A 26,304-nucleotide genomic window follows, 5' to 3' on the forward strand; every position below is an offset into this window, starting at 1 on the left:
CCACTGGCACCGCCAGGAGAACTGGAGGCAAGAGTCTGGCCAGAAAGGTTAGCTGAGGCAGAAGGCAGCTTATGGGGGTGGAGTGAGTACAGAAATACCCAGGCCTGGAGTCTGTTCTCCAAAATTGATTTTTCACAGCCCAGAAACTGTATCCAGCACTAAAAAACCAACAAGAACAGCACATTTTTGCTACTAACAACATATTCATGATAATTTATTAGAAGATAATTAAATCTAAGTATGCGATCTGGAGCCTTGAACCAAGCAGGTGGCTCTGTTTGGGGATGGAGGAGTGGGAGGGAAATCAGGAATACAGAAGGGAAGGGCAGGGAAGGCAGAGGATGCTGAAGGGGTTGGGGGTGGGTGCTAGAGGGCCTGGTCATGGGAAAACACATGAGACCCCAGGCTTGCATCTGAGGCCAGGGGGAATGACTATGTCATTGATAATAATAAGAATCAAGATTATTATTTTATATTTTATTTTTTTTTAGAGACAGGGTAATGCTCTGCCACCTGGGCTGAAATGTGGTGGCACTATCACAGCTCACTGTAGCCTCAAACTCTTGGGCTCAAGCAGTCCTCCTCCCTCAGCCTCCTGGGTAGCTGGACTACAGGCACTCGCCACCATGTCCAGCTAATTTAAAAATTTTTGTAGTGTCTGGGTTTTGCTATGTTGTCCAGGCTGGTCTTGAACTCCTGGCTTCAATCAATCCTCATGCCTTGGGCTCCCAAAGTGCTGGGATTATAAGCATGAGCCACCACGCCTGACCAGAATCAAGATTATTGTGCAAGAGCAATTGTCAGGTATCTGGGGTTGTGGCTTGTATTACAAGTAATATTTGGCTCTCAATCTCAGGGTTAATGGGGGATTGAAGAGGTGAGAACTGATATACAGAGGGGACTCTGGGCTCATCTGGGGGGAGCTCTGTCCCTCCCTGACCTGGACACTTGCTGCTTACCAGTCAGGAGAGCTGCTTTAGAAGTTTCCTATGTGTATATGTGTGCATGTGTGTGTGCATGGGCTAGTGTGTGCACACAACCATGTACACACGTGCATGTGTGTCCACTTGCTTACATGTTTTCTGAGTGTGTGTCTGTGTATGTGTGCATGGATCTCCTACCCTTTCCTCTTCCCATCTAGGGAGGGAGCTGCACAGAGGCCAAAGGGTGATGGGGAATCAAGAGCCAGAGAGGAAGAGGCCTGCCTTTTAAAACCCCAGGTGTGCTGGGGAATTCCCTCTTGGTGACTTCCTTTCTGATTCCTAATGCTGCTGTGGTTAGAAATGAAAATGAATTCAGCTCTGGTCCCATCCTTTGGAACCCCCTCTGCACACAGTGGGAGCTTAATAAATACTTGATGATGATGCTGAACCTGGGAAGCCAGCAGCTGTTCCTAGCTCTGACTCTCAGAGCCCCATGGGACAAATCAGGCAGGGAACGACCATGGGGGGGGGGATCTTCAGTCTTCCTGCCAGATCGCCCTGTGACTCCATGCCCAGCTGTTAGGGAAAGGGCTGGAGCCATGGTCCGCTTCACACACCCTGCTTTGGAGAGGCCAGTTCTTCCTCAGCAGCTTCTCTGGTTTTTCCCCTATCCAACATTTGAACAATATTTATTGAACAACCACTTTGTACTGAGTATCATAGTGGAAATGCATCCTGGGAGACAGTATAGGATCTGTAGGGTCAGACTGACTAAGTTCAAATCCCAGCACCTTTAATTACAAGCGGGGTGACATCTGACAAGTTACGTATCTATGTTTGAGTGTTTGAGTGTTTTTTCCCCTTTCCTTTCTCTCCTTCTTCTCCTCCTCCTCCTCCTTCTTCTTCTTCCAATTTTCATCTGTAAAAGGAGAGTGATGACATCATTTTCGTGGGGTTGATGTGAGGGTTGGAAATAACAGAGAGGTGCCTGAACACGCGGCGTAGGCACTCAATCAATGGTAGGTGAGTTTATCCACCCAGTGTTAGGAGGCGTGGATCCCCCCTGCTTCTGTGACCTTGACGTTGTTACTCAACATCTCTAAGCATGAGGCTTTGTAAATGAGACCATACTGCCCACCTCCTTGGGTGTTTGAAGAATGTATCCGGATAATATATGTGAAACAACCTATCGTAAACCCTGGTGGTTAATAAATGTTTGCCTTCCCCTCCGTCTGCCCCCTCATCAGGGTGCACACCTCCCTTCCTTCGGAGGCCTTCTGTCCCTCCTCCCCATCGCCCAGCGTGAGCGAACATCCCTTATCGCCGTGGGCTTGCGGGTTGTGGCCATACCTGTCAGAGGAAAGAGGACAGTGGCTCAGCTCCGGGGTCGGGGAGCAAAAACTACAGTTCCCAGCCCTCGCTGCGCAGCCACTGGGGCCGGAGACGAGGACGCCAGGCCCCTCCTCTGGGGAGGAGCCTATGCGGGGGGCGGAGCTAGGAGGAGGTTGGAGAGTTAAGCCAAGCCAATGAGACCAGCTGCTAATAAGTGGGCTTGGCTTACAATGTAACAGTGGCAGGAGGAGGCGAGCGAAGCTATTGAGCCAGCGAGGAGTGAAGCTGATCCTGGCCTCACACGCTCCTAGAGGACCACCTCCTGGGAGAGTTCTTTCACCCCCTCTTCTTTCTCCAAGCTCCCCTCCTGCTCTCCCTCCCTGCCCAATACAATGCATTCTTGAGTGGCAGCGTCTGGACTCCAGGCAGCCCCAGAGAACCGAAGCAAGCCAAAGAGAGAGGACTGGAGCCAAGACACTGGTGGGGGAGATTGGATGCCTGGCTTTCTTTGAGGACATCTTTGGAGCGAGGGTGGCTTTGGGGTGGGGGCTTGTGCTGCAGGGAATACAGCCAGGCCCCAAGATGGACACTTCTGGGCACTTCCATGACTCTGGGGTGGGGGACCTGGATGAAGACCCCAAGTGCCCCTGTCCATCCTCTGGGGATGAGCAGCAGCAGCAGCAGCAACAGCAGCAGCAGCAGCCACCACCGCCAGCGCCACCAGCAGCCCCCCAGCAGCCCCTGGGACCCTCGCTGCAGCCTCAGCCTCCGCAGCTTCAGCAGCAGCAGCAGCAGCAGCAGCAGCAGCAGCAGCAGCAGCAGCAGCAGCAGCCACCGCATCCCCTGTCTCAGCTCGCCCAACTCCAGAGCCAGCCCGTCCACCCTGGCCTGCTGCACTCCTCTCCCACCGCTTTCAGGCCCCCCCCTTCGTCCAACTCCACCGCCATCCTCCACCCTTCCTCCAGGCAAGGCAGCCAGCTCAATCTCAATGACCACTTGCTTGGCCACTCTCCAAGTTCCACAGCTACAAGTGGGCCTGGCGGAGGCAGCCGGCACCGGCAGGCCAGCCCCCTGGTGCACCGGCGGGACAGCAACCCCTTCACGGAGATCGCCATGAGCTCCTGCAAGTATAGCGGTGGGGTCATGAAGCCCCTCAGCCGCCTCAGCGCCTCCCGGAGGAACCTCATCGAGGCGGAGACTGAGGGCCAACCCCTCCAGCTTTTCAGTCCTAGCAACCCCCCGGAGATCGTCATCTCCTCCCGGGAGGACAACCATGCCCACCAGACCCTGCTCCATCACCCTAATGCCACCCACAACCACCAGCATGCCGGCACCACCGCCAGCAGCACCACCTTCCCCAAAGCCAACAAGCGGAAAAACCAAAACATTGGCTATAAGCTGGGACACAGGAGGGCCCTGTTTGAAAAGAGAAAGCGACTGAGTGACTATGCTCTGATTTTTGGGATGTTTGGAATTGTTGTTATGGTGATAGAGACCGAGCTCTCTTGGGGTTTGTACTCAAAGGTAGGGGCTGTGGTTTCTCTTTATACCTTGAACAAAAGGAATATGTAGGTAGCAAGAGAGGGATTGAGAGAGGGGGATTGAAAGAGAGAGATTGAGAGAGAGAGAGAGAGATTGAGAGAGATTGGGAGGGAGACTGGGAGAGAGAGGTGGTGGTGGTGGTGAGAGGCGCTTGCTCAGTTATATTGAACACTCTAACTTCCCGTGGTTTTCCTTCTTGATCCCGGGAGAATTCATTCCTCGCTTCCTTTGGGGGGTAGGGGACATCCCCACACACTGTGTCTAATTTGCAGACTTTCTGTTAGGGAGGATTAAATAATCCCTTCTGAGAAATCCCTTTTCCTCCTGGCTCACTGGTACTAAAGCATAACCCAGCAGCTTAACGCACCAATTAATTACACTCCGCCTTGATGTGTTTGCCAGTTCCTGCGACTTCCCCTTCTTTCCTCCCCTCCCTGCTCCACTCCATTTGCCTGAGGATAAAAAAGAAATAAATGTCTGGGTGGGGGGTGGGGATTCCATACCATTGCCCAAGTCCCTTCTCTCCCTGTCTTCTTCCTCTCTTCCCAAGTTTCTGTTTCCCTCCTCTTCTCAGAAACACTCAGGCAAAACAGAAAACCATTCATGACCTGTGTCTCCTGAGGGCATGGGGTAAAAATATAGGTGGAGGAAATCAGTGGTCCTTTCCCTCAGGAGAGAGGACTCAGAATAAACCTGCTGCTGCTTTGTAAACATCTCCTGATAAAATGGCTACAGGTGTTACCTGGGCAGAGCAGCTGGGCGCCGCCTTGGCATCAGCTGGGGGAGCACCTCTCCTTGGGATGGGATGACAGGGCTTGCCAGGCGGTCCCCGCGAGCCCGCGCCCCAGCTCAGCCCCAGTTCTCCCCTCCCACCTCAACTCCTTCTCCTTGGGATAAATAAAGATGAGTGTGTGTGTGAGTGCGCGCCCGGATGGAGAACAGCAGGCACTGGCTTTAGGGGGGAGCTGGCCCCACTGCTCCAGCCTCTCAGTCCAGCCCCAAGACGGAGGAGGGGGTTTACCTCCCAGAGGGAATGGAGATGGAGGAAGGTGGGTTTCTGCCGATGCTCTGCTTGCCGGGGAGCTCTCCTGCTGTGGGCTGGAAGGCTTGGAGACCTGGGAATCAGTGGACAAGTGGCTCCACGATACCCCCACCCCCAATTTGTTGGTGTGTGTGTGTATATGTGTGTAATGTGTGTACGTATGCATGCGCCTGCTTGTTGCTTGGATTTTTCTATTTATTTGTCATTTGGGGCAGGGGGTGGCTGGCCGGGCTGGCCAGCGCGTAGCTGGGAGGGGTTCAGCTGTTGGAGGTTTCAAATAGAGCTTGTTTCAGGCAGGGCACAGCTGCTGCGAGACTGTCACATTCCTTATTGAAATCCAGCCGCAAAAACCTAGGAGGTGCTGATCGGATTTCCCCCATTCCCAGCATCTCGCTTTAACCGGGGATGGGCAGACTTTCCCGCCCTGGAAACGGGTGGGGCAGACCTGTCAGACGACCTGAATAGCCAGGACCAAGACTTCCAGGCAGAGGGTCCTCCAGCAACCCGGTTGCTGTCAGTGGGCTGCCCCAGCGGAGGGCAGCACCTGGAAGCCGCCTTAGTCAAAATAGCTCAAGGATGAGCGTCTCAGCGAGCAGAAGCGAGTGGGGTTTCCCCTGGAATCGCAGCTCACTTAGTCATTCCCTGTAATGAGCCTTTGCGTCTGCGGGTCCTTCTGCTCGCTGCCTTCTCAGAACCGCCTTTCCTGCTGGGCGCTCCAGGAGATGGGGCCGGCAGCCTCGCCAGGGCTGGCAGCTGCCCTGGTCACAGCCCTGGCTCTCTCCAGTCCTCCCTTGGAGATCAGGGGCCCTTGCTGGGGAAAACTGATGAAGGCCCCAATGCAAGGGGGGTGTGGGGAAGGGGCAACCCCAGCATCTTCTCTTTCAGTGACACCGTGGTCAGAGTTCTTAAGGAAATGGCTCTTCCCAGAGGCAGTGGCTGTGCACAGGATCTATGCACATTTGTCTTAATGTGACGGGAGGGTCACCACTCTTCAGGATCAGCCCCTCTTCCCTGCCTGAGGCAGGTGCCAACCCTGAGGGGGAACTCAGGGAAAGGGGCTTTCCCAGAGATGCGGAAGGCAGATTTTAGGTGAATGAAGGGGGAGGCCACCTGAGGTGCCTGGCTTCCCCCATTTCTGAATCACGGACCCTCATAGCAGCAGTGGCGTGCACCGAGGGGACAGCAGCTGAGAGGTCCTTCTTGCCTCAGTTGCCACTTCCTGTGTGCCTTGGAGCTGCTCCTGAGATAAGCAGAGTTCATTGAACTTGCTCACCCACTCACCCATCCCTGCACTGGCCATCCAGGTTTTGAGTCATTTATGGAACAAGTATTTTCTGGGTGTCTCCTGTGTACCAGGCCCTGTAGACACCCTCTCTCCTGGTGGCAAATGGGATGGTTTCAAGGAACTGGGCCAGAGTTGGAATCCCAGCTCTGCCACTACTATTTGTGTGATCTTGGGTAAGTCATGGAGCTTTAGCGAGCCTGTTTCCCCAGCTGTCGAGGAGGGAGAATTAAATTAGAGACATGTAAGGCACGTATCTGCCTGCTCAACAAATGGGACCTATGGTGATTGTTATTGATGATGACAATGATGAGAGGAAAGGAGATGTCTTTTTCCTGTTATCTAATTCTGGCTATAAAATGAGTTGGGGCCTTAACAGATTGGGATCTAAGACTTGTCAATGGAGTGAGAAGTTGTATCTGGGAGGGAAGAAGTTCTGAGAAGGGACTGGGTCTGACTAGAGACCACCTTTAAACATGGTCTGTTCTTGGGGGGAGATGAATATCTGTGTCCCAGTTTCATGGAGGAACTGGTCTCTTTTCCTCCATAGTCTGGGTAAGATGAGGAGTCACAGCCCAGGAGAGCTCAGCGATATTCAGTGGATCCTGGGGAGGGATGGGTGACAGTCTTTTGCTGGAGAGTTTTGTGTGCCTGGTTGGCCCTGCTGACGAGTCTGGGGGCAGGCGGATGGATGAGGCAGCCTCGGGGGTACCAGGCAGATTAGGTAATTCTGCCCTGCCAATGGCAGCTCCCACTCAAAGGCTCTTGGGAGGGGATTTTTCCCCAAGTGATTGAAGATTAACTAACCTTGTGCCTGAGCTGCTGCTTTCTGAAGTTCTCTGCCTTTTTTCCCGTGGGGTTGTGGCCTTGCTGTTTACCTATGTTTGGTGGGTGCCTGTTGCTGGGGGAGCAACTTATCATGCAGGCCTGGGTCTCTTGAAAAGGAGGGTGGCATGTGCCCCGAGCATGTTCAGTTAATGCAAATGGGAGCCAGTGTGAGGGGGTTGAGCAACCGGGACAGAACATCCCCAGCTCCCGCCTCACAGGCCTGTAGGTGCTGATGTTGGAAGGAAGCTCTGCTAGGAGGCATCAGCATGGAGCAGGGAGGTGGGGCTTGATTCCTGGGTGAGCTCAGATAAGAGGGGAGCTTCTCATTATTATGCCTGGGACATGAGATCAAATGGCAGAGAGATGCCTGAGATGGCCCCAATAGGCTCCTAAAGGTACCAGGTGACCCTTGAACCAAATGAGGAGTCCCTTTTTTTTTTTTTTTTAAATAGGCAGGTTTACTCTCTGAAGGCTTAGACATTGTGACGAGGCCTGGTCTAGAGATTCTGTTGAGAGTCTTAGTCACGCCATCTCTACCTATCAGTGCCACCCAGATAGAGCAGCAAGGACCTGTGAAGTCCTTCTTGGTGTTCTTTATTTTCTTTTAGAGCTGGTTTGGGACACACCCACTCCATTGCATTAAATTACCTCTATGCTCTCTTCCCTGGGTTCAGAAAGAATTAGGGAGGGGAAAGGCCTGGCTGCCCTCCCCTTTCCCCAGGCTGTGACTTCACCACCCTGGCTCTGACATCATGTTGGTGGCTGAGCTGGTACCTCTGTGTGGCTGGCAAGGCACCCATGGGCCTCATTTCTCAGGATCTCAGGCGTTGGACTGCGGGATCGTCTCAGGGAGGCTGGAGGGTGCTGGTGCGGCAGCGCGGCTCTTCTTTCCCACCAGTCTGTACAACCTCCAGCCACTTCCCCATGCCTGGCCTCGAAGCTAGTCTGCATCTCTCCTCCCAGGCAGAACCAGTCCTCTGCCCGCTCCCCCACCATGGCCCTGTCTCGCCTGCCCCACCGACGTCCTGCCCCTCTGCTCCTCTCTGCTGCCCCTGCCTGGTCTCGTTGCTGGGGTAACCCAGGTGGCAGAGAGGAGCTGGTGTGAAGGTGCTTATCTGGGTTGCCCTGTCTGCTCCCATGGTGGCTTCTTTACCCACCTCTAGTTACTCTTTCTTCAGACAACCTCATGGGAGGCCGCCCTGGTGGCACAGGCTTCTCCGCATGCCCAGGGGAGCCTGGTCCTCTGGCCGTTCACTCTTTAAAGAGAATGGCCAAGGCTATTCTCTTAGGCCAAGGCCAACTTGTCTGTCTCTTTGCAGACCTCAAAGAGGTCCGGGAGTCCATCCCCAGCCTCCAGACCAAATGGCTGAGTAGTATCACTGGTTCCAGTTCTGATCCTCTGCTCTCCCTGGTCACAGAAGCCCTGTCTGCAGAAGGGCAGAGCAGCAGCCCAGGCGTGGCCGGCCAAGTGGCTCTGCACCTTCTCTTTGGACCCAGGTGCTGTTTTGGGATAGGTTGTTGGCTGTCACAGTGTCCTGGTAGTTTTGAGAAGATACCTCTGGGTGCTGGTGACTGCGTTTCAGGCCATGGTGGAAAAGTAGGAGTAGGATAAATCCTTTCCAGCCCTTTCCATGGACCCTCCCTGTGGGGTGACCTGCAGGACCAGGATGCAGAAGGCAGGAGACTGGTTGAGAGCCTGTGAGCCCGCTGCTGAGGGCCCTAGGCACACATTTTGACTTCACAGGTCACACTGAGTGTGTCGGCCCACAGGAGGGCGAGCGTGAAAATGGCCTCTGACAGCGTGAAAATGGCCTTCTCTGCCGCCCGCCCCAGGGTGGTGGTGACTTTATTTATAACCTTTGTGGACAGTCTGTAAATGAGTCAAACATTTGTAACCCACAGGGAGACAGCTAACTTTTTATATATGCTTCTCCTTTGCGTGTCATCACACTATTTATAACTGCCCTGGGGAAAGACTTCATCACACATCCGGACTTCCCTTCCCCACAGGCAGCGTTACCCGGGTGCTTGGCCAGGGGCATTCTGACTGGGGCATTTATCTCCTGCATAGCCTAACTAGAAAGCCATCTGATGGCCTCGCATTTCTCTTATTGCGCTTTCAGGAAGAGGGATTTGTAAGGCCATGGCCAAAAGATCTGCTTTAAAAAATGTAAGGTACAGAAAATCAAAATGAAAAGAAATTTGAGTAACCTCTGTAGAGAATCCGGGGCCTGGATGGAAATGTAAGATCAGAATAGAGTGCTTCAGTTCTGTTGCAGTTATTTGTGAAGCACATTTGGGGGAGAAAATGAGTGTGTGCGGGGGTTGTGAGGGGCGGCTATATATTGATGAAATACCACTTTACTCAGCTCAGTGACAGGGAGACCAGCACGTTCATTCGTAGTTCTTTTTCTTCTCTTTCTTTCAAAACCCCAAAGGGAGAGCAAGAAAGCAAGCCACGTATTCCTCTTTAAATAATGAGGGTGGGGAATTCTGAGACTGTGCTGTTCCCAGGAGCTGTGGGGAGGAAAATTCTAGTGCCTTTTCTTCAGGTGAGGAAAGTCCGGAGGAGGCGAATGGGTTTTTAAGTGTCCCCTCCCCCGACCCTGTCATTCCACCCCCAGGTGCTCAGCTGGGATCTGAGGGAAAGGAGGGGAGGAGCGGCTGGGGGCAGGGACCACGCTACTTTCTGGTCGCCCAGCACTTCAGCTGGGCTGGCCGGGATGTTGCTGAGTGACAGGAGAGGGGAAGGCAAGGACCATTTGCTGAGCGCTGGGCTGGCTTTGCATTACACCTGGGAGTACGAGGAGCAGGTCGTGCTCACCGCCCCCTGTGTAGATGAAGTCACCGGGCCACGCTGACACGCTGGTGGTGGTGGCGCTGAGATAAGAACCCAGGCCCGTTTAGCTCCCGAGGTCATATCCTTTCCCGTGCCTGCTGCTGCTGGTTAGATTGCCCATATCCTTAAAACAGACAAATTGAGTTTATGGCCCTGAGACCTGTGATGCAAAATGGTGGGACAGGAGGAACTTTACCACGAGCTGGGCAGGAAGGGCTCGATGGAGGGCAGGAGATGCCAGCGCAGGACCTGGAGAAGACAGTGCTGGAGGGGTGACAAGGGCAAGTGTGGGCCCCCGGGGTAGCCTAGGATCAGGGTGAGATTGTGGACTGGCCCAAGGTCAGTTCTTGATGCCTCCTCTCTGGAGTCTGGTGCTGCTGCCCTCAGGGTGATACCGGGCAGGCTGTGAGGTGGGTAGGTGTGGGGATTACAGGGAAAATGAAAGCCCATCCTGCAAAAGCTCCTGCCACAGCCCCTAGCACTCCCACCCTCCACCCCTGGAGGGCCAGCAGGACCCCTAGACCTGACTGGACATGTCCATAAACAGCTCTCTCACCCCTCACCTCTGCTTTGCTCTTCTTTTAGGCTGCCCTTTTCCTCCAGCACTGGCTGTGTGGCTGTTTATCAGGGGACAGTCACATGAGCTCAGCATTTTACATCTTACAAGGCATTTTCATCCCTGGGTCCTTCATGACCCTCACGATGGCTGGCCCAGGGCTCATGATGACCAACTATCTCAGGGATGAGAAAACTCGGCTGCACAGGGGTCCGAGGGTTCAGTGACTCGCTCCAGGTGCCCATCTCAGGAGAGATGGTTCTAGAATGAGAGCTCAGGTCTCAGTGCACCTCTGGTTTCCTTATTCCAAATCCCACCACAAACTTCTGCTGGGGATTTGAGTGAGGGACCTTGAAGGGTTTCTCCATTCCTGGTTCTAGAAGTTTCTTCTTCATTCTTGAGTCCCATTTTCCTGCGTCCCTGTCTGTGCCTCATGCCTCTGTTGAGCTCTGTCGTGGGCACTGAGTGCTGGGAAAAGGCCTGTCTCTGCTTTGAGCCCCTCAGGAGGTGCTTCTGCCTCTTGCTTCCAGCTTGTTGTGTGATCTTTTGTCAAGTCCCTTCTCCTCTTTGGGTCTCGTTTCTCTGGCCTTAAAGCAGGAGCTGAACTCCCTTCCTGTGCTGAGGCTTTGCAATCCGATTCCAGATCATGTTTCATCACAAGGATGAGCAGCCACAGTCCCGAGAGTCCTGTTCTCAGGGGTGTCAGGCAGCACCCAGATGGCATCCATCCCAGGCGGGCGGTGGTTTATGGTGTTGGTGCTTGGGAGGACTGAGGAAGGAGACAGTGACTCAGACTGGGGATGCTGGGTGGATTCCCTGTAAGGGGTTGGGGGGTCCCTGAAAGACTAGACCAGCCAGGATGGGAGGGGCCCGGGCAGGGGCTCAATTCTGAGTGTGAGAAGTCCGGGGAGAGGGGGCCGAGTGTGTAAGGAACAGAGCGGGCGTGAGGACGGCTTGGGATTGCTGCTGTGTGGTGCGCACAGGGGCATGTAGGGAGGACAGAAGAGACTGTCTCGTCACGAGAGGCTTTGGGCGGCAGTGAACACAGGCCCAGGGCGAGGGCACAGTGATGGATGGAATATTTGGTAGCATCGGTAACTGCCAGGGCTGCAGAGTTCCACACACTCAGGCCCTGAAGACCTGATATCCTTTCTCAGAGGTGGCCGGGCCTGGTAGTTAAGTTCTTGGAGCCGGGCACGGTGGCTCATTCCTGTAATCCCAGCACTTTGGGAGGCCAAGGCAGGTGAATCACCTGAGGTCAGAAGCTCGAGACCAGCCTGGCCAACGTGGCAAAATCCCATCTCTACTAAAAATACAAAAATTAGCCTGACGTGGTGGCGCACACCTGTAATCCCAGTTACTCAGGAGGCTGAGACTGGAGAATCACTTGAACCTGGGAGGCGGAGGTTGCAGTAAGCTGAGATCACACCACTGCACTCCAGCCTGGGCGACCGAGCGATACTCTGTCTCAAAAAAAAAAAAAAAGACTTGGGTGGCACACCAGTGATGTGTCCTCTGGGAACTTAGTGAACCCAAAGCGTATTTCCTCAATGTTAAGAGGGAATCACAACTACTGGCTATAGCAAAGCAGCCAGCACAGAGCCAGCCACACACTGGGTCTCAGCAGCTGGCAACTGTTGCCTTTATTAGAGTGGTGGTTAGAAGATGCCACCTGGAGCATCAAGACTGGAGGGGCATGTGCGCCCACATCACCCCTCCACTGTCTGCAGGTGGCCATAGACGAGCTGGTGTCCCTGCCTGGAGAGCACGTGTGGAACATGCCCCTTTTCTCATGAGGTCAAATGGCCTCCCAACCATGACCAGCTCCCCAGTCATGTTTCTGGATAGATCTTGCTGGGTGAATCTGTGAGTAGAAAGGAAGTGGGCTGTTCCCTGGAGGGTGGGGCTGTAGTGGTGGCCTAGGCTGGACTTCTGGAGCCTTCTTACCCCATGGGGCCCAGTTATTCTACACTCAGTCAGCAATTTGTGGTCTGGGCAGAGCTAACCGGGTGTGGACATGCAAATCGGACAGGTGGAGAGAGAACAAAAATAAACCCGTGGGGCCAGGCCAGAGGCTGAGAGGCCTGGAGGAAGGTCAGGGGGACACACGATGACCAGGCAGAAAAAGGCTGAGAGAGCAGGGCCCCGGGAAGAGCTGAACCGGCAAGCTGGCCTGTGACAGAAGCAGGGAAGAAAAGCATTGCTACAGCTTGCTTGATGCGTCACCAAGAGAACACAATTTCCCCTTCAAGACTCGAGTCAGGGTGCATCCTAGAATTCCAAAGGTCCTTTCTGCCCCTTCACCCTGCTTGGAGCGCCAGGGCTGCGGCATTGGGTGACGTTCCCAGCCAGGTGCCAGGGGGCAGGCAGCAAGAGCAGCTGGGCAGGGGAAGGACGTGCCTAGGGCTTGCCCTTCGTGGAAGCCATATTTTTTTCACAAGCCCTGGTGGCAGGGTAACCAGAGTTGTATTCTGAGCAGAGCCTTGATGATACTAAATGAACAGCATGCAAATGATGTGTGAAATAATATGCAAATTGGCATCTGTTATTTTTGAGTCAGCTTGTTGGGCATTTTTCTTACAGGACAGGAGTGATGCTCAGTGTCAAATGAACAGGAAAGTCAGCTTAAAGGACACTCCTTGCAGGGGCTGAGCTGGCACCTACTCCTTAGAGCTTGCTCATACCAGGCCTGCCAGACAACATCTATAAAGACAGTTGTTTGGTGTTTTGCTTCAGGTTATAGATGGAGAGACCTATAAAGGTGGGTGCCCTGCCCAGGGTTACCCAGTATGTAGGGAGGGGGAAGCAGATGACCTGTTGCCTGGCCTGAGCCATCGAACCTTGCTGACCTGTCAGTGGCTTTGAACTGAGGGGGCCCTGCAGGGAGGCAGGGAGAGGCTGCCTTTGCTCATTCTGGCCATCTGCCACTGTTGGTTTTCCTTAAGCTCTGTGCCTCAAACTCTCTGAGCCTCATTGTCCCTGTTTGTAATGGATGTGTGGAGACTGACATCCACTAGCCTGGGGAGGATGACACTTGCTAATGGTTGGTCAAGTGGCCAGTCCGGCAGTGGGCGCTCCTGGGCTGCCAGCAAATGGTGGCTCCTCCTAGCCCCTTTGCCTGAGTTGGCACCTGCTTGTCTCCTCACAAGCTTCCACTAGCAGGGAGTTTTGCAGAGCAAAACCCCTTTTGAGATTTCTGATTTTAACAAATTGGAGTTTAGCTATTTTCTTTCTTTTCTGTCTTCCAGTGGGTAAGATGTTGGCCCCGAAAAAGCTCCCATACATGGGAATGCCTGGAGCGGCCAGCATGGGTGATGTTACCTTCTCCCAGGGTGAGGGTTTGGGGTAGGCATGTTGCTCAGGGCTGAGCCACCGCCTTTGGAGGAGTTCAGAGCTGGATGGCATTGGTGGAGGATGCAGGGGAGGCCTCCTCAGGGAGGCACCATACCTGTCCTGGATGGCCAAGCTCTGTTGGCCAGACAGGTGTGCTAGCCTGGGTGGGCATGATCTCTGCATATGCCTCCCAGCCCTGTGAGGAAGGCAGGGAAAGGACCATCCTCCTCCTTATAGGACCCCAAGGCCCATAGAAGTTATGTGGTGGCTCACACCTGTAATCCAGCACTTTGGGAGGCCGAGGTAGGAGGATCGGTTGAGCCCAGGAGCTCGAGACCAGCCTGGACAACATAGTGAGACCTTGTCTCAAAAAAAAAAAAAGTTACGTGACTTGTCCAAGGCTACTCAGCATTGTTAGTGGCAGGGGTATAGCTGGAATCTAAGAATTCCTGGTTTTAGTTCTTCCTCTCTTTTTCTTTTTCCCATCCCTCTTCTGGAAACTTATCCTGAACACCCACTGTGTGGCAAGCCCTGCTCCAGGCGGCAGGAGTGCAGAGAATCTGTGCCTTACAGACTCTGGGGGTGGTCTCTCCCCAGCCAGATGTGTTGTTCTCCACCAGCTCTTCCTAAGAGAACACAGGCTTTCCCCGTAGACCTGGATTCAAACCCTGGCTATTCAGCTGTGTGGCCTTGCACGGCGGCCTGTTTATCTGGGAGGTGGAATTTTAATTCCTCTTGTGGGTGGAGAGGTGGAGAATTCAACGTGGAGCAGAGCTGGCACCCAGGGGGCTCTTGTCCGTGCTAGGCAGTGGTGGGTTTTGCCTTTGGTTGTTTCTTCTGAGAGCTCAGTGGCCTTGGGATCATACAAGGTCCCTCACAGCTGGGCCCAGGGTTCCCAGCCCCTCCTGCTCTGGGCTGGACCTGGTGTTAAGCTCTGCCAAGATGCTTTCCTCTACTCTGGGAGAGTAATGGTGCTGAGCCTGGTAGGAGGGCATTTTGGCAGAAGACACCTGACGGGGTGCACACTACGTGCCAGCGATGGAAAGATCCCTCAAGAGTGAAATGAAATTGATGCAAACTGAGAGCACGTCTAGGATGGAGTTGAGTCATGAGGGTTTCCTCGTGGGTGGATGGGATCATATATAATGCTTGTGTCCACAGCAGCTTGGGGGAAATGCACCGCTTTCATAAAATGGGAACTTGTTTTTCCTTTCATAAGAATGACTCCAAAGCAACACCAGGTCTTATTCAGGAGTGAAGAGGTGACAGGCAGCGGAGGAGAAGAGTATATTTGTTAAGGACCTACTATGTGCGTTTACACACCTCATCTCATTAAGCCCTCACAGCAACCCTGTGAGGTAGATATAATTCTCCCCATTTTACAGATGACAGATCCAAGACTCAGAGAGGTTAAGTGACTTTCCCAGGGTCTCACAGCTGGGAGGTGGTGGAGTTCGGATTTGCACATAGGGGAGTGTCTCTGACGCCCGCACACTGTGCAGCAGACACACTTTTGCATATCACACCCTAGACTGGGCTCTTCCAAGCCAAAAAGCTTCTCCTTGCCTCCCTGAGCTCTCCACTCCTGCCCACCCTGCCCCTTACTGTGCCACCCTCACTGCCCTTCCAGCCTCCCCCAGAGCCTCAGGGGATGTTTTGTGCTCTTGGAGGGAGGAGGGGAGGAGGGGAGGAGGGGAGGAGGGGAGGAGGGGAGGAGGGGAGGAGGGGAGGAGGGTGCTGTCAGTTTAGATACAGGGGTTTGCTGAAGCTGTAGGTGCCGTCTGGGCTCTGGGGCTGAGGAAAGTCTCCTGTGGGCCCTGGAGGGGCCAGCCGAGCCCTCAGTAGCATGTGTCCTAGTGTTCTCGCCGCAGCTCTGTGGCTTCCCAGCTGTGGAACCTCATTGAGAAAACTGACCTCTTTGAGCCTCAGTCTCCAGGTCTGTGAATGGGGTTAACAGTGTTTTCTCCCTCTCATGAGAATGGGTGTCATGAGGAATAAATGAGACGAGGGCATCCCCTGGCGTGTTCTGGTTGGCTCTGGAGGTTCAGCACCAAATAGACGTGGAGCTCACAGACTGGTGGGGGAGGCAGGCACTGAACAAGTAGCAACAGGTCTGATGTAAGCTTTGCGGAGAGACAAGGCCACACACATAAGGCTTGGGTTTGACCCACAAGCCTGAGACTTGATGTCCCATGCGTCTGTCTGCTCCCCTCCCTCCTGTTTCCTGAAGGTCCATCTCACCCTCACTTCTTCCATCCTCCCTCGTATCTGTCTCCCAGGCCATCCTCTGATTCTTCTGTACCGGCCACAGGCTTCAGCGCCGGGCAGATCTCCGGTACAGCGCTGGCTGTGTCACTCACTGTAGGCCGTGGGGCTTTGGGAAGCTGTCTCGGTGCTTTGATTCGCAGTTTCCATGGGGGTGAATCCTGACCTGGCCGCTGGGGCTGTCATGAGAGTTAATGAGATTGCTGTTTGTAAGGCATGGGACATGGTTTCTGGCACACATGGAGCGCTCTGTGAAGGCCAGCTGAGTTGCAGCTGAGGAGAAGCGTCCTGGGCTAGGTGTGGGCAGCTTGGTTTCTGGGCCTCTGTTTTGTCATCTAGAGAGTGAGAGAGGGAGCCTGAGGAGGGGATGTTTCCTGCATTGGCCATCTGCGGAAGGTCGTGAGCACCAGATGGAGTTACAGAGAAAACTGGAAGAAAGCTGTGCTATTCCAGCTGGAGGGGGGCCTCGTGGATGGTGCATGTTGGCAGGGTGGGCTGTGGGGGGCGTTATCGTCCTGTCCCACAAGCGAAAGCCTGTGAAGACGTAGTGGCTAAGGGGATTTTCTCACTCTCAGGAGACAGCGGAGAGACAGGCCCTTCTGGCCAGCCTCCCTCCCTGCTGCCTCCTCCCTGCAGGCCAGCCCTTGGCACGAGGCCTGCTTGTCTCCTGAACCCTCCTAGCAGCAGGGATTTAATTACTATAATGTAAGTAGCTGTGGCTTGAGGCCTTCTGGTGGAGGGGAAACAGATTTGTCTTCTCACTAGGAGAATAAAAGTCTATGGAAAGGAAAAGAAATGTACTTTTCCCCGAGGTACCTGAGGCTGTTGGTCTCAGGGGAGCTTCCCTCAGGGCAGGGAGAGGGAGCATAGGTGGCAGCAGGAGGAGGCGCCACGTCTGACTCAAGGACCCTTGGCGCTTGCTTTTGCTTTCTGTGGGATGACTCAGCTAAGCTGCCTCTGTTTCCCCAATGACCCTGCTAACAGATCAGCCTGACGTTCAGTAGGCATCTGTCAAGCACCTACCATATGCTAGGCACTTCGAAACTTCCAGCTGAGTAGCGAGCCCAGGCGGAAAAATAATTTTATTCATTTGACAAAGTTATTGAATGCCTGTTATGTGCCAGTGTATTGTTCTAGGCACCACGGATATACAGTCATGCGTTGCACAGTCTAAGAAATGTGTCATTAGGCGATTTCATCACCGTGCGAACATCATGCAGTGCGCTTACACAGACTAGGTGGCATGGCCTTCGGCACACAAGGCCGTATGGTGGAGCCTACTGCTCCCAGGCCACAAACCTGTACAGCCCGTTACTGTACTGAATACTGTAGGCAGTCATAACACAATGGCAAGTATGTATCTAAACACAGAAAAGGTACAGTAGAAATACTGTACAATGGATACAAAATACTCTATCTGTATAGGGCACTTACCATGAATGGAGCTTGCAGGACTGGAGATTGCTGTGGGTGAGTCAGCCAGTGAGTGGAGAGTGAATGTGAGGGTCTAGGACATGACTGTACACTAGTGTAGGCTTTGTAAACACTGTTCACTTAGGCTAACTACATTTATTTAAAATAGTTTTTTCTTCAATAACAAGTTAACCTTACCTTACTATAATTTTTGTTTGTTTGTTTTGTTTGAGACAGAGTCTCACTCTGTAGCCCAGGATGGAGTGCAGTGGCACGATCTTGGCTCACTGCAACTTCAACCTCCCAGGTCCAAGGAATTCTCCTGCCTCAGCCCCCCTGAGTACCTGGGATTACAGGCATGCGCCATCACACCCGGCTAATTTTTGTATTTTTAGTAGAGATGGGGTTTCTCCATGTAGGCCGGGCTGGTCTCAAACTCCTGACCTCAAGTGATCCACCCGCCTTGGCCTCCCAAAGTGCTGGGATGACAGGCATGAGCCACTGTGCCTGGCCAAATTTTTCACTTTATAAGATTTTTATACTCTTTTGTAATAACACAAGCACATTATACAATTGCACAAAAGTATTTTCTTTATATTCTTACTCTATAAGCTTTTTTCCATTTTAGAAATATTTGTTTAAAAAGATGTATTTTTACTTACAAATTTTTTTTTTTTGGTTAAAAACTGAGACACAAACACACATTAGCCTGGGCTGACACAGGTTTGGGATCATCAAGATGTCACAAAGTGACAGGAATTTTTTCAGTTTCATTATAATTGTACAGGACCTTGACTGAAATGTTATTATGTGACGCATGATATGGTAGAAAAAACCCACAAAAGAGAAAAATCTTTGCTGTCAGGAATTTACATTTTAATAGGTAAACCTGATAGTAAACTATGTAAGTTAATTCTGTATTATATTTGATGGTGATAAGTGCTATGATGAGCATTATGAAGAGCTTCTTCCCTCCCAGATACAACTTCTCACTGCATTGATAAGTCTTAGATCCCAATCTGTTAAGGCCCCAACTCACTTTACAGCCAGAGTTAGATAACAGGAAAACGACATCTCTTTTCCTTTCATCATTGTCATCATCAATAACAATCACAATTGTTAGGACCATTCTGGATGGGAGTGCAGGGGCTTCTGAGAGGAGAATGGTCATATTATTTTATTTATTTTTTAATTAATTTATTATTATTATTATTTTTGAGACGGAGACTCACTCGCCCAGGCTGGAGTGCAGTGGCACAATCTCGGCTCACTGCAAGCTCTGCCTCCCAGGTTCACTCCATTCTTCTGCCTCAGCCTCCCGAGTATCTGGGACTACAGGTGCCCACCACAACGCCTGGCTAATTTTTTGTATTTTTAGTAGATATGGGGTTTCACCGTGTTAGCCAGGATGGTCTCAATCTCCTGACCTCGTGATCCGCCTGCCTCGGCCTCCCAAAGTGCAAAGTGCTGGGATTACAGGCATAAGCCACTGCACCCAGCCTTTTTTTTTTTTTTTTTAAGACAGAGTCTCACTTACTCTTGCCCAGGCACGATCTTGGCTCACTGCAACTTCCGCCTCCCAGATTCGAGGGATTCTCCTGCCTCAGCCTCCTGAGTAGCTGGGATTACAGGCACACACCACCACACCCAGCTAATTTCTGTATTTTTAGTAGATACAGGGTTTCACCATCTTGGTCAGGCTGGTCTTGAACCCCTGACTTCAAGTGATCTGCCTGCCTCAGCCTCCCGAAGTACTGGGATTACAGGCATGAGCCACCATGCCCAGCCGAGAGTGGTCATTTTAAATAAGTGCTCAGAGCCAGGTGCAGTGGCTCATGCCTGTAATTCTAGCACTTTGAGAGGCCGAGGCAGGAGGATCGCTTCAGCTCAGGAGTTTGAGACCAGCCTGGGCCATATAGTGAGACCCCTTCTAAACAAAACAAAAAATTAGCTGGGCATGGTAGTGCATGCCTGTGGTTCCAGCTACTTGGGAGGCTGAGGTGGGAGGATCGCTTGAGCCCAGGAGGTCAAGGCTGTAGTGAGCTGTGATTGTGCCACTGCACTCCAGCCTGGGGAATAGAGTGAGACCCTGTCTCAAAAAAAAAAAACAAAAAACAAAAAACAAAACCCACGAACAAAACAAATAAATAAGTGCTAAGTGCTCAGGGCCAGGCATGGTAGCTCACGCCTGTAATCTTAGCACTTTGGAAGGCCAAGGCAAGAGGCTTGCTTGAAGCCAGGAGTTTGAGACCAGCCAGGACAATATGGCAAGACTCTCATCTTTATTAAAAAAAAAAAAAAAAAAAAAAAAGCCTGGGTATATTGGTGTGTGTGCCTGTAGTCCTAGCTACTCATGTGGCTGAGGTGGGAAGATCGCTTAAGCCCAGGAATTCTAGGATGCAGTGAGCTATGATTACGCCACTGTGCTCCAGCCTGGGCGACAGGTGAGACCCTGTCTCTAAAAATAAACACATAAATAAATAAATTAAATGAGTGCTCAGGGAAGGCCTTACTAAAAAGGTGATGTCTGTTGGAGGATCTGAAGTTGGTGAGGGAGCCAGCCACCTGGGGGAAGAGGAATAGCAAGGTGAAGGCCCTGGGTGGGGATCATGCCTGGTGTGGTGTAGACAGCACTGTCCAGTGGACATGAAATGGGAGCTACCGCTGTCATTTTACATTTCTGAGTAGCCATATTAAAAATAGTGAAAAGAGAAAAGTAGAATTATACATGTTAATAATATTTTTAATTCAACCCAACATAGCCAGAATATTATTATTTGAATGTGCAAGCGATGTAAAAAATTATTGAGATCTTTTACACTCTATTTTTTGTACTAAGTCTTTGAAATCTGGTGTGTCTCTGACACAGCATATCTCAATCAGACATTAAGTCTTCATTGGAGATACTTGATCTGTATTCAGAGTTTATAAAATTTACAATTAAAAGAACAGATTTGCTGGGCATGGTGGCTGACACCTGTAATCCCAGCACTTTGGGAGGCTGAGGCAGGTGGATTGCTTAAGGCCAGGAGTTCGAGTCCAGCTAGGTAATGTAACATAGTAAGACTCTATCTCTAAAAAAAAAAAAAAAAAAAAAAAAAAAAATAGCTGGGTGTGTGGCATATGTCTGTGGTTCTAGCTACTTGGGAGGTTGAGGTAGGGGGATAGCTTGCTGTTGAGGCTGTGGTGAGCCATCAGTGTGCCACTGCACTCCAGCCTGGGCAACAGAGTAAGATCCTGACTCCCTGTCTGCAAAAAAAAAAAAAAAGAAAAGAAAAGAATAGATTCACACAGTCAAGTTGTTGAAGGTGTACTTGAAATTTTTCCAATAAAAGAATGGAGTGTACGGGAGGCTGAGACAGGAGAATGGCGTGAACCCGGGAGGCAGAGCTTGCAGTGAACTGAGATCCGGACACTGCACTCCAACCTGGGCGACAGAGCGAGACTCCGTCTCAAAAAAAAAAAAAAAAAAAAAAAAAGAGTGTCTTTTTATATGTAATTTTAAATGTAATGGACTTAAAATCCAGTTGCACTGGTCATGTTGCAGGGGCTCAGTGGACACACGTGGCTGGTGTCGCCACATTGGACAGTGCAGGTCTGGGAGTAGAAAGGACGCCTGTGAGGCTGATTCAGTGAGTGGAGGGAGTTATGAGGGGGTTATGAGGTCACAGGGGAGGCGGGGCTGGCTCTGCAGGGGTTTGTAGACTGTCCTGAGGACTGTGGCCTTTACCCTGGGTGAAACGGGAGCAAGAGGAGGGCTTGGAGTAGAGAAGTGACAAGATCTGACTTACATTTTAATAGTATCACTCTGACTGCAGTGTTTGGAACAGACAGGGAGGGGGCAAGCCAGGGCCAGGGAGCCCTCTTGAGAGGCGATGGGGACATCTCAGGTGAGGGTGGTGACGGTTTGGACCTGGGTGGTGGTATTGAGTTGGTAAAAAGTGGCTGGGCCCTAGGGCTATTTAAAAGGAGGGCATTCTGATGAATTGGATGAAAGGTCATGGTGTGCAGGGCAGGCAGTGGTGAGAGAAAGGGGATGTCAAGGATGAGCCTGAGACTTTTGGCCCAAGCAACTGGGAGGATGGAATTTCTGTTAATTGAATGGAGAAGACTGTGGGAGAAGCAATTTTTTTGGGGAAGACAGGGAGTTTGTGGTTGGACTTGTTAGGTTTGAGGTGTATCGATTTCGATGTAATGAGGGTAGCACATGCCCCAGGGGTTGTAAGAGGTTACAGGATGGTGCTTGAGGCTGTGGAAAGCTGCCTGGGCTCCTGACCCAGAACAGATGACTCCTCTCACCTTCCAGAGGTCTGTTCCAGGCATGGCTGGCAACATTAAAACAACATTTGGCCAGGCACGGTGGCTCACGCCTGTAATCCCAGCACTTTGGGAGGCCGAGGCTGTGGATCACGAGGTCAGGAGTTCAAGACCAACCTGGACAACATGGTGAAACCCCGTCTCTACTAAAAATACAAAAACTAGCCGGGCATGGTGGTGCACACCTGTAATCCCAGGTACTCGGGAGGCTGAGGCAGGAGAATCGCTTGAACCCGGGAAGGCAGAGGTTGTGGTGAGCTGAGATTGTGCTACTGCACTCCAGCCTGGGTGACAGAGCGAGACTCTGTCTCAAAAAAAAAAAAAAAACAACTAAGTTATCCGTGCCTCCAGTGACATGGGTGTTGACTCCCTGATGGTCATTGGAAGTTGCTAGGGTCTTTCTGAGTCAGTCCACGTTTCAAGGTCAAATCTCCCTGCTCTGGGCTGATGAATAAAACACGTCATAAATGCACAGAAGTTCCCCCAGCATGGCCCGGAAGCCTGATTTTATGGAAACTTACTGAAATGGTACAAAACGCTAAAGATATGCATTCCTAATTTTCTAGCACTTTCAACTCCACAGGGATGTTGGGGGAAGGGATTAATGAGCTTGGAGAGGTGGAATAACCTCCTCAAGGTCTCGCAGCTGGGGGAAGGTAAGCACTGGATGCTGAGAATCACCAGCCTCACGTGCGTCAACCATGTCGCCAAATGTCCAAAGCCTGCAGAGGGCCCAGGGCTCTCACGGACCACACAGGGAAGCCACTGCTCTTGTTCCTTTTAAGGCTGGGAGGAGAGTGGGGAAAGGCAGCAGGTATGGCTTTTGAGGTCTTCTCCTAGCCCAACTGGTGTCTGATGCTGGCACCTGGGCTTGGAGGGTGAGAGTCTTGGGACCTGTAGACCAAGGCCACCTCACTTGGGCAACCCAGGCCTGCTGGACATGGGCCTTCTGACTTAGTTTCAAAGCTGGACCCTGACGCTTGTTGGTTGCATGACTTCAGTGATTCAGTCTTTGAGTTTGTCTGTTTCATGGGGGTGATGGTGCCTGCCTTGCAGGAGTTTTGCAAAGTGATGTTAATGAAGGAGCTTAGCCCAGTGACTCGACACATGTCCAACATAAGGAATGCCTGTGGGGCTGCCTGGCTCTGCCCCTAGAGTGGAGGGAGACAGTGCAGAGGGAACAGCAGAACTAGTGTGGGCTGCGGATGCCCGGCGAGTAGTGTGAGTAGGGGAGAAAGAAGCACCTGCCAGAATGGGAGGGAGCGAGAACAGTGGGGGCTCCCCTCCCTTTCACGAGACCTGGGATCTGACTGTGCCTGTAGACCAGGGCTCCTCAACTGGGGCAGTTTTGCTCCTCAGGGGACATTTAGCAATGCCTAGAGACATTTTTGGTTGTCACCGCCAGGAGAGGGATATTACAGTCCTTTAATGTGGAGAGGCCAGGGATGCCCCCTACAACAAAGAATTACGCAGCCCACAATGTCAGTGGTACTGAGGCTGAGAAACCCTGCTTTCGATGACTCATTCTCAGCAGCTTGTTACGAGGATGAATGCAAAAATGGAGACTGCATTTCTCATTGCAGCCTGCCCTTCCAGGTCCTCTTGTTCCCTCACCCTTTCCCAAGGGGGCTGCCTCTGTCATCAAGGAGCCTGGTCCAGGAGTCATAGACCTGAATTCAAGTCCTGACTCCTCATGCCTCAGTGGAGTTTTTCCTTAGTTTCTAGTCTCCATGTCATTTCATCCTTGGAAATCTTGTCTTGAGTGGGGCAGTGGTGTCTACACAGTAATAGGGCTGTGGTGTGGACCGAGTGGGAGCCCGGATGGGAAGCATGCTTAGTCAGCTGTGATGTGCTGGCAAAGGGAGGCAGCAGGCCAATCCGCTTTCTAGTCCAGCAGTGAATAATAGCCTTGGGGGGCATTGCCCAGGAACCCCCGTTGGCCTCTGTGAGGCCACATGGCTGCTTTCCCAGGCCTGCTCCATCTTGCTTCTTGCCTTGTATTTCCTTGAACAGGTGGAGCTAGTCTCCATTTGGGGAAGATGGAATTTGCAGGAAAATGCAGGGCTATTATTTCTGTGCTGTGTGAGTGGGAGACAGAGCTGGTTGAGTGGCAGATTTCCTGGCAGGGGGAGAAACAGCTAAGTGTGCCAGCCCAGGCATCGCTAGAATCCTCTGGAGGTGAGTGGGCCAGGATTCCCCAGTGGCCACCTCGGGAAGCAAACGTTTGTTCTGAGCTCAGGACCAGCCCCAGGGAAAGATGGGGCTTGCTGTCGGGGAAAGGTCGGTACCAATATATTGAAGCTCTGAGAACATTCTACTCGGCAAACTTTCACTGATGCCCCGTTCTGTGGCAGGCACTGGCCCCAGGGACGTTGGGGGACACAGAGATAGATGAGGCTGAGGGGGTGTTCGGGCTGCCGTAACTCTGAGGCAAGGCAGACTGTGCTAAGTGCGGTAGAGAGGCTCTGCATCGCGTTAAGGGCCTGCTGCGAATATTAATGTCTGGAGTCTTCTTAGAAGAAGTGGGGGTTGAGCTGGGTTTTGAAGGAAGGTAGGGCTTCATGAGGCAAAAGGGAATGCATGTTCTGAGCCGAGGCAACAGTAGGGGCAGAGGCTCAAAGTTAGAGAGTGCCACGTGTTCTTAGGGAGGGTTGGGGAGGTAGGCTTTCCTAGAAGGGCTGGGAAGAGAAGACTGGAGAGGGACATGGAGCCCCCTCCCCGTGAAGCTCGTGGAGTAATGGGGACTTCATGAACTAGGCTGATGAATTTGCATCTTTGTCTAAAGGCACAGGGAACAGTGGAAGGTATGTGAGCAGGGCAGTGGCGTGCTCCCGCCACAGCATGGAGGATGGGTTATAGAGAGAGGGAGCTGGAAGCAGTGTTACTGCAATAGTTCTAGAGAAGGGGGAATGAAGGCTTGAACCCGGCTGGGGGCAGTGGGAAGGGAAGATATGGGGGGAGGTCTGGGGAGGCAGGCAGCACGTTGGGCTTCACCTTTCTCCACCCTGGATATCTGGGTTGTGTGTGAGGCTCGAAGTGACTGCCGTGGCCCGCTCACTACATTGCTCTTCTCAAAGCTCAGCCTTTTCTTGGAGAATGACAAGCAGCGAGCATCAGGCAGCCTGCTGGTCCCAGAGAACAGGATGGCGCAGTGCCCACACCAGCCGGCACCAGCCACTCTGGCTGGGGGGCGGGGAGGCCTCCTTCTGGAACCCATCAGCGCTGGCTTCTGGCCAGGCCCAAAGGAGGTGGAATACACCCTCTTCCTGCTTGTTTTCAGAGATTTGGGAGGAGTAGGTATGGAGGACAGCAGCAGCGTGCTGGAGCCGGCTACTCTCGGGTTCATGTCGGAGCTGGGGGAGTGACTGGCTGTGCGGTTGGGCGAGTTGCCTGGTCTCCCTGAACTTCAGTGTCTGTGTTTGTAAAGTGGGCATCATGATGCTCGGCCCACAGGTGGCTGTAAGGGCATCACACAGGAGTAATTACGCAGGTGTCATGTTCTTAGCTCAATAATTGGCAAGATATGATGATGGACTTGACTTAATGGGTGGGGAGAGGCAAGACCTCCTTGCCTTTAAAGGAGCTGAAGACCTGGGAAGCGGTTGGAATGGTGAATTCTATCTTGGGCGTGTTGGCTTTGAGGGACTGGGGAAAATCCTAGGATATTCAGAAGAAATCTAGGGTCTTCTAATCATGTGGTTCACATAAATGACCCCTACTATAATACCTATCTCAGAGTCAACTTTTCAAAACACCAGCCTCCCTGCAGGCAACCACAGTGTGGCATCAGGAGAGTGGGGTCATGGGTCAGCATGGTCAGCCCAGCCTCTGGCCTTGCTTGTGTCATTGGTGACTCCCCTTGGTCCGCGGTGCCTTCCTCCATGATGGCATTTCCCATTGGTTGGCTGGGCCTCTGCCCAGGGATCCAGCTGGGTGCCAGCCCAGCTCAGACTCCAGAGAGGAGAGTCCTGGATCTGGGGCCAGTGACCTGATATTCACGCTGGCTCTGCCCCTTCCCTCTCGGTGTGGCCTGGAGAGACACACAAGCTCCCTGAGGGCAGTGGGGGTAGTGAGGAGGGCTCCAGGAGATGGGGGATGTGAAAGCAGCAGCACGGGCCTGGCACACAGGGGCCCCGGCAGATGTTTGGTGGACAAGTGAGGGCAGGCAGGGCAGGGGGCAGAGAGGATTCAGTGAGGCAGGCCTGGGAGGGGCCCAGGGCTCAGGGAGGGGCGTGAGGGGTCAGGTGGAGCCGGCTCAACTCCTGGCTCTGCCACTTACTAACAGGAAGACTCTGTGTCTGGTGCCTGCTTTGGTCACATCCATGTGTGGGTGGTGGCAATGGGAGGTTGGCCTTGGGGGCCACTCTAATGCCTACCTCACAGCATAGTGATAGGTGTAGATGGATACACAGCACCAGGGCCTGAGAGTGCTGAATAAACCTTCGTTCCTCCTCTGGTAAGTATAGTAAGTCCCTAGAGGGCAGTCCCCAAAGGCCTTGATTACCCCAACTGTGGAGTACAGCGAGAAGTGGAGCTTCTGGAGCCAGCGCTTTCTCTGCTCAATTTTGTGTATTCTTTCACTCTTTCATCTCCTGAAATCTACCCAGCCCCATGGAAACTGACTGCAGACAC

The 26,304-nt window shown here is 52.4% G+C and overlaps 1 protein-coding gene across 7 annotated transcripts in view; it reads left to right on the forward strand.

The window, feature by feature from the left end:
• The first annotated feature begins 2,518 nt into the window (after positions 1-2,518).
• Positions 2,519-26,304, forward strand: part of KCNN3 (potassium calcium-activated channel subfamily N member 3) — a 164,958-nt gene continuing 141,172 nt past the window's right edge. For 5 of the 7 annotated variants that reach the window (XM_077945287.1, XM_077945274.1, XM_015110839.3 and 2 more), the window contains exon 1: positions 2,519-3,779. In XM_077945287.1, coding sequence (XP_077801413.1) covers positions 2,838-3,779 — 942 coding nt within the window. In that variant the 5' untranslated portion in view covers positions 2,519-2,837. Of the gene's footprint in view, positions 3,780-4,693; positions 4,847-26,304 lie in introns of those variants that run through there. The other 2 variants (XM_077945294.1, XM_077945289.1) reach the window with 2 other exon arrangements.

The sequence above is a fragment of the Macaca mulatta genome, chromosome 1 (genome assembly GCF_049350105.2).
Source record: "Macaca mulatta isolate MMU2019108-1 chromosome 1, T2T-MMU8v2.0, whole genome shotgun sequence".
NCBI lineage: Eukaryota > Metazoa > Chordata > Mammalia > Primates > Cercopithecidae > Macaca > Macaca mulatta.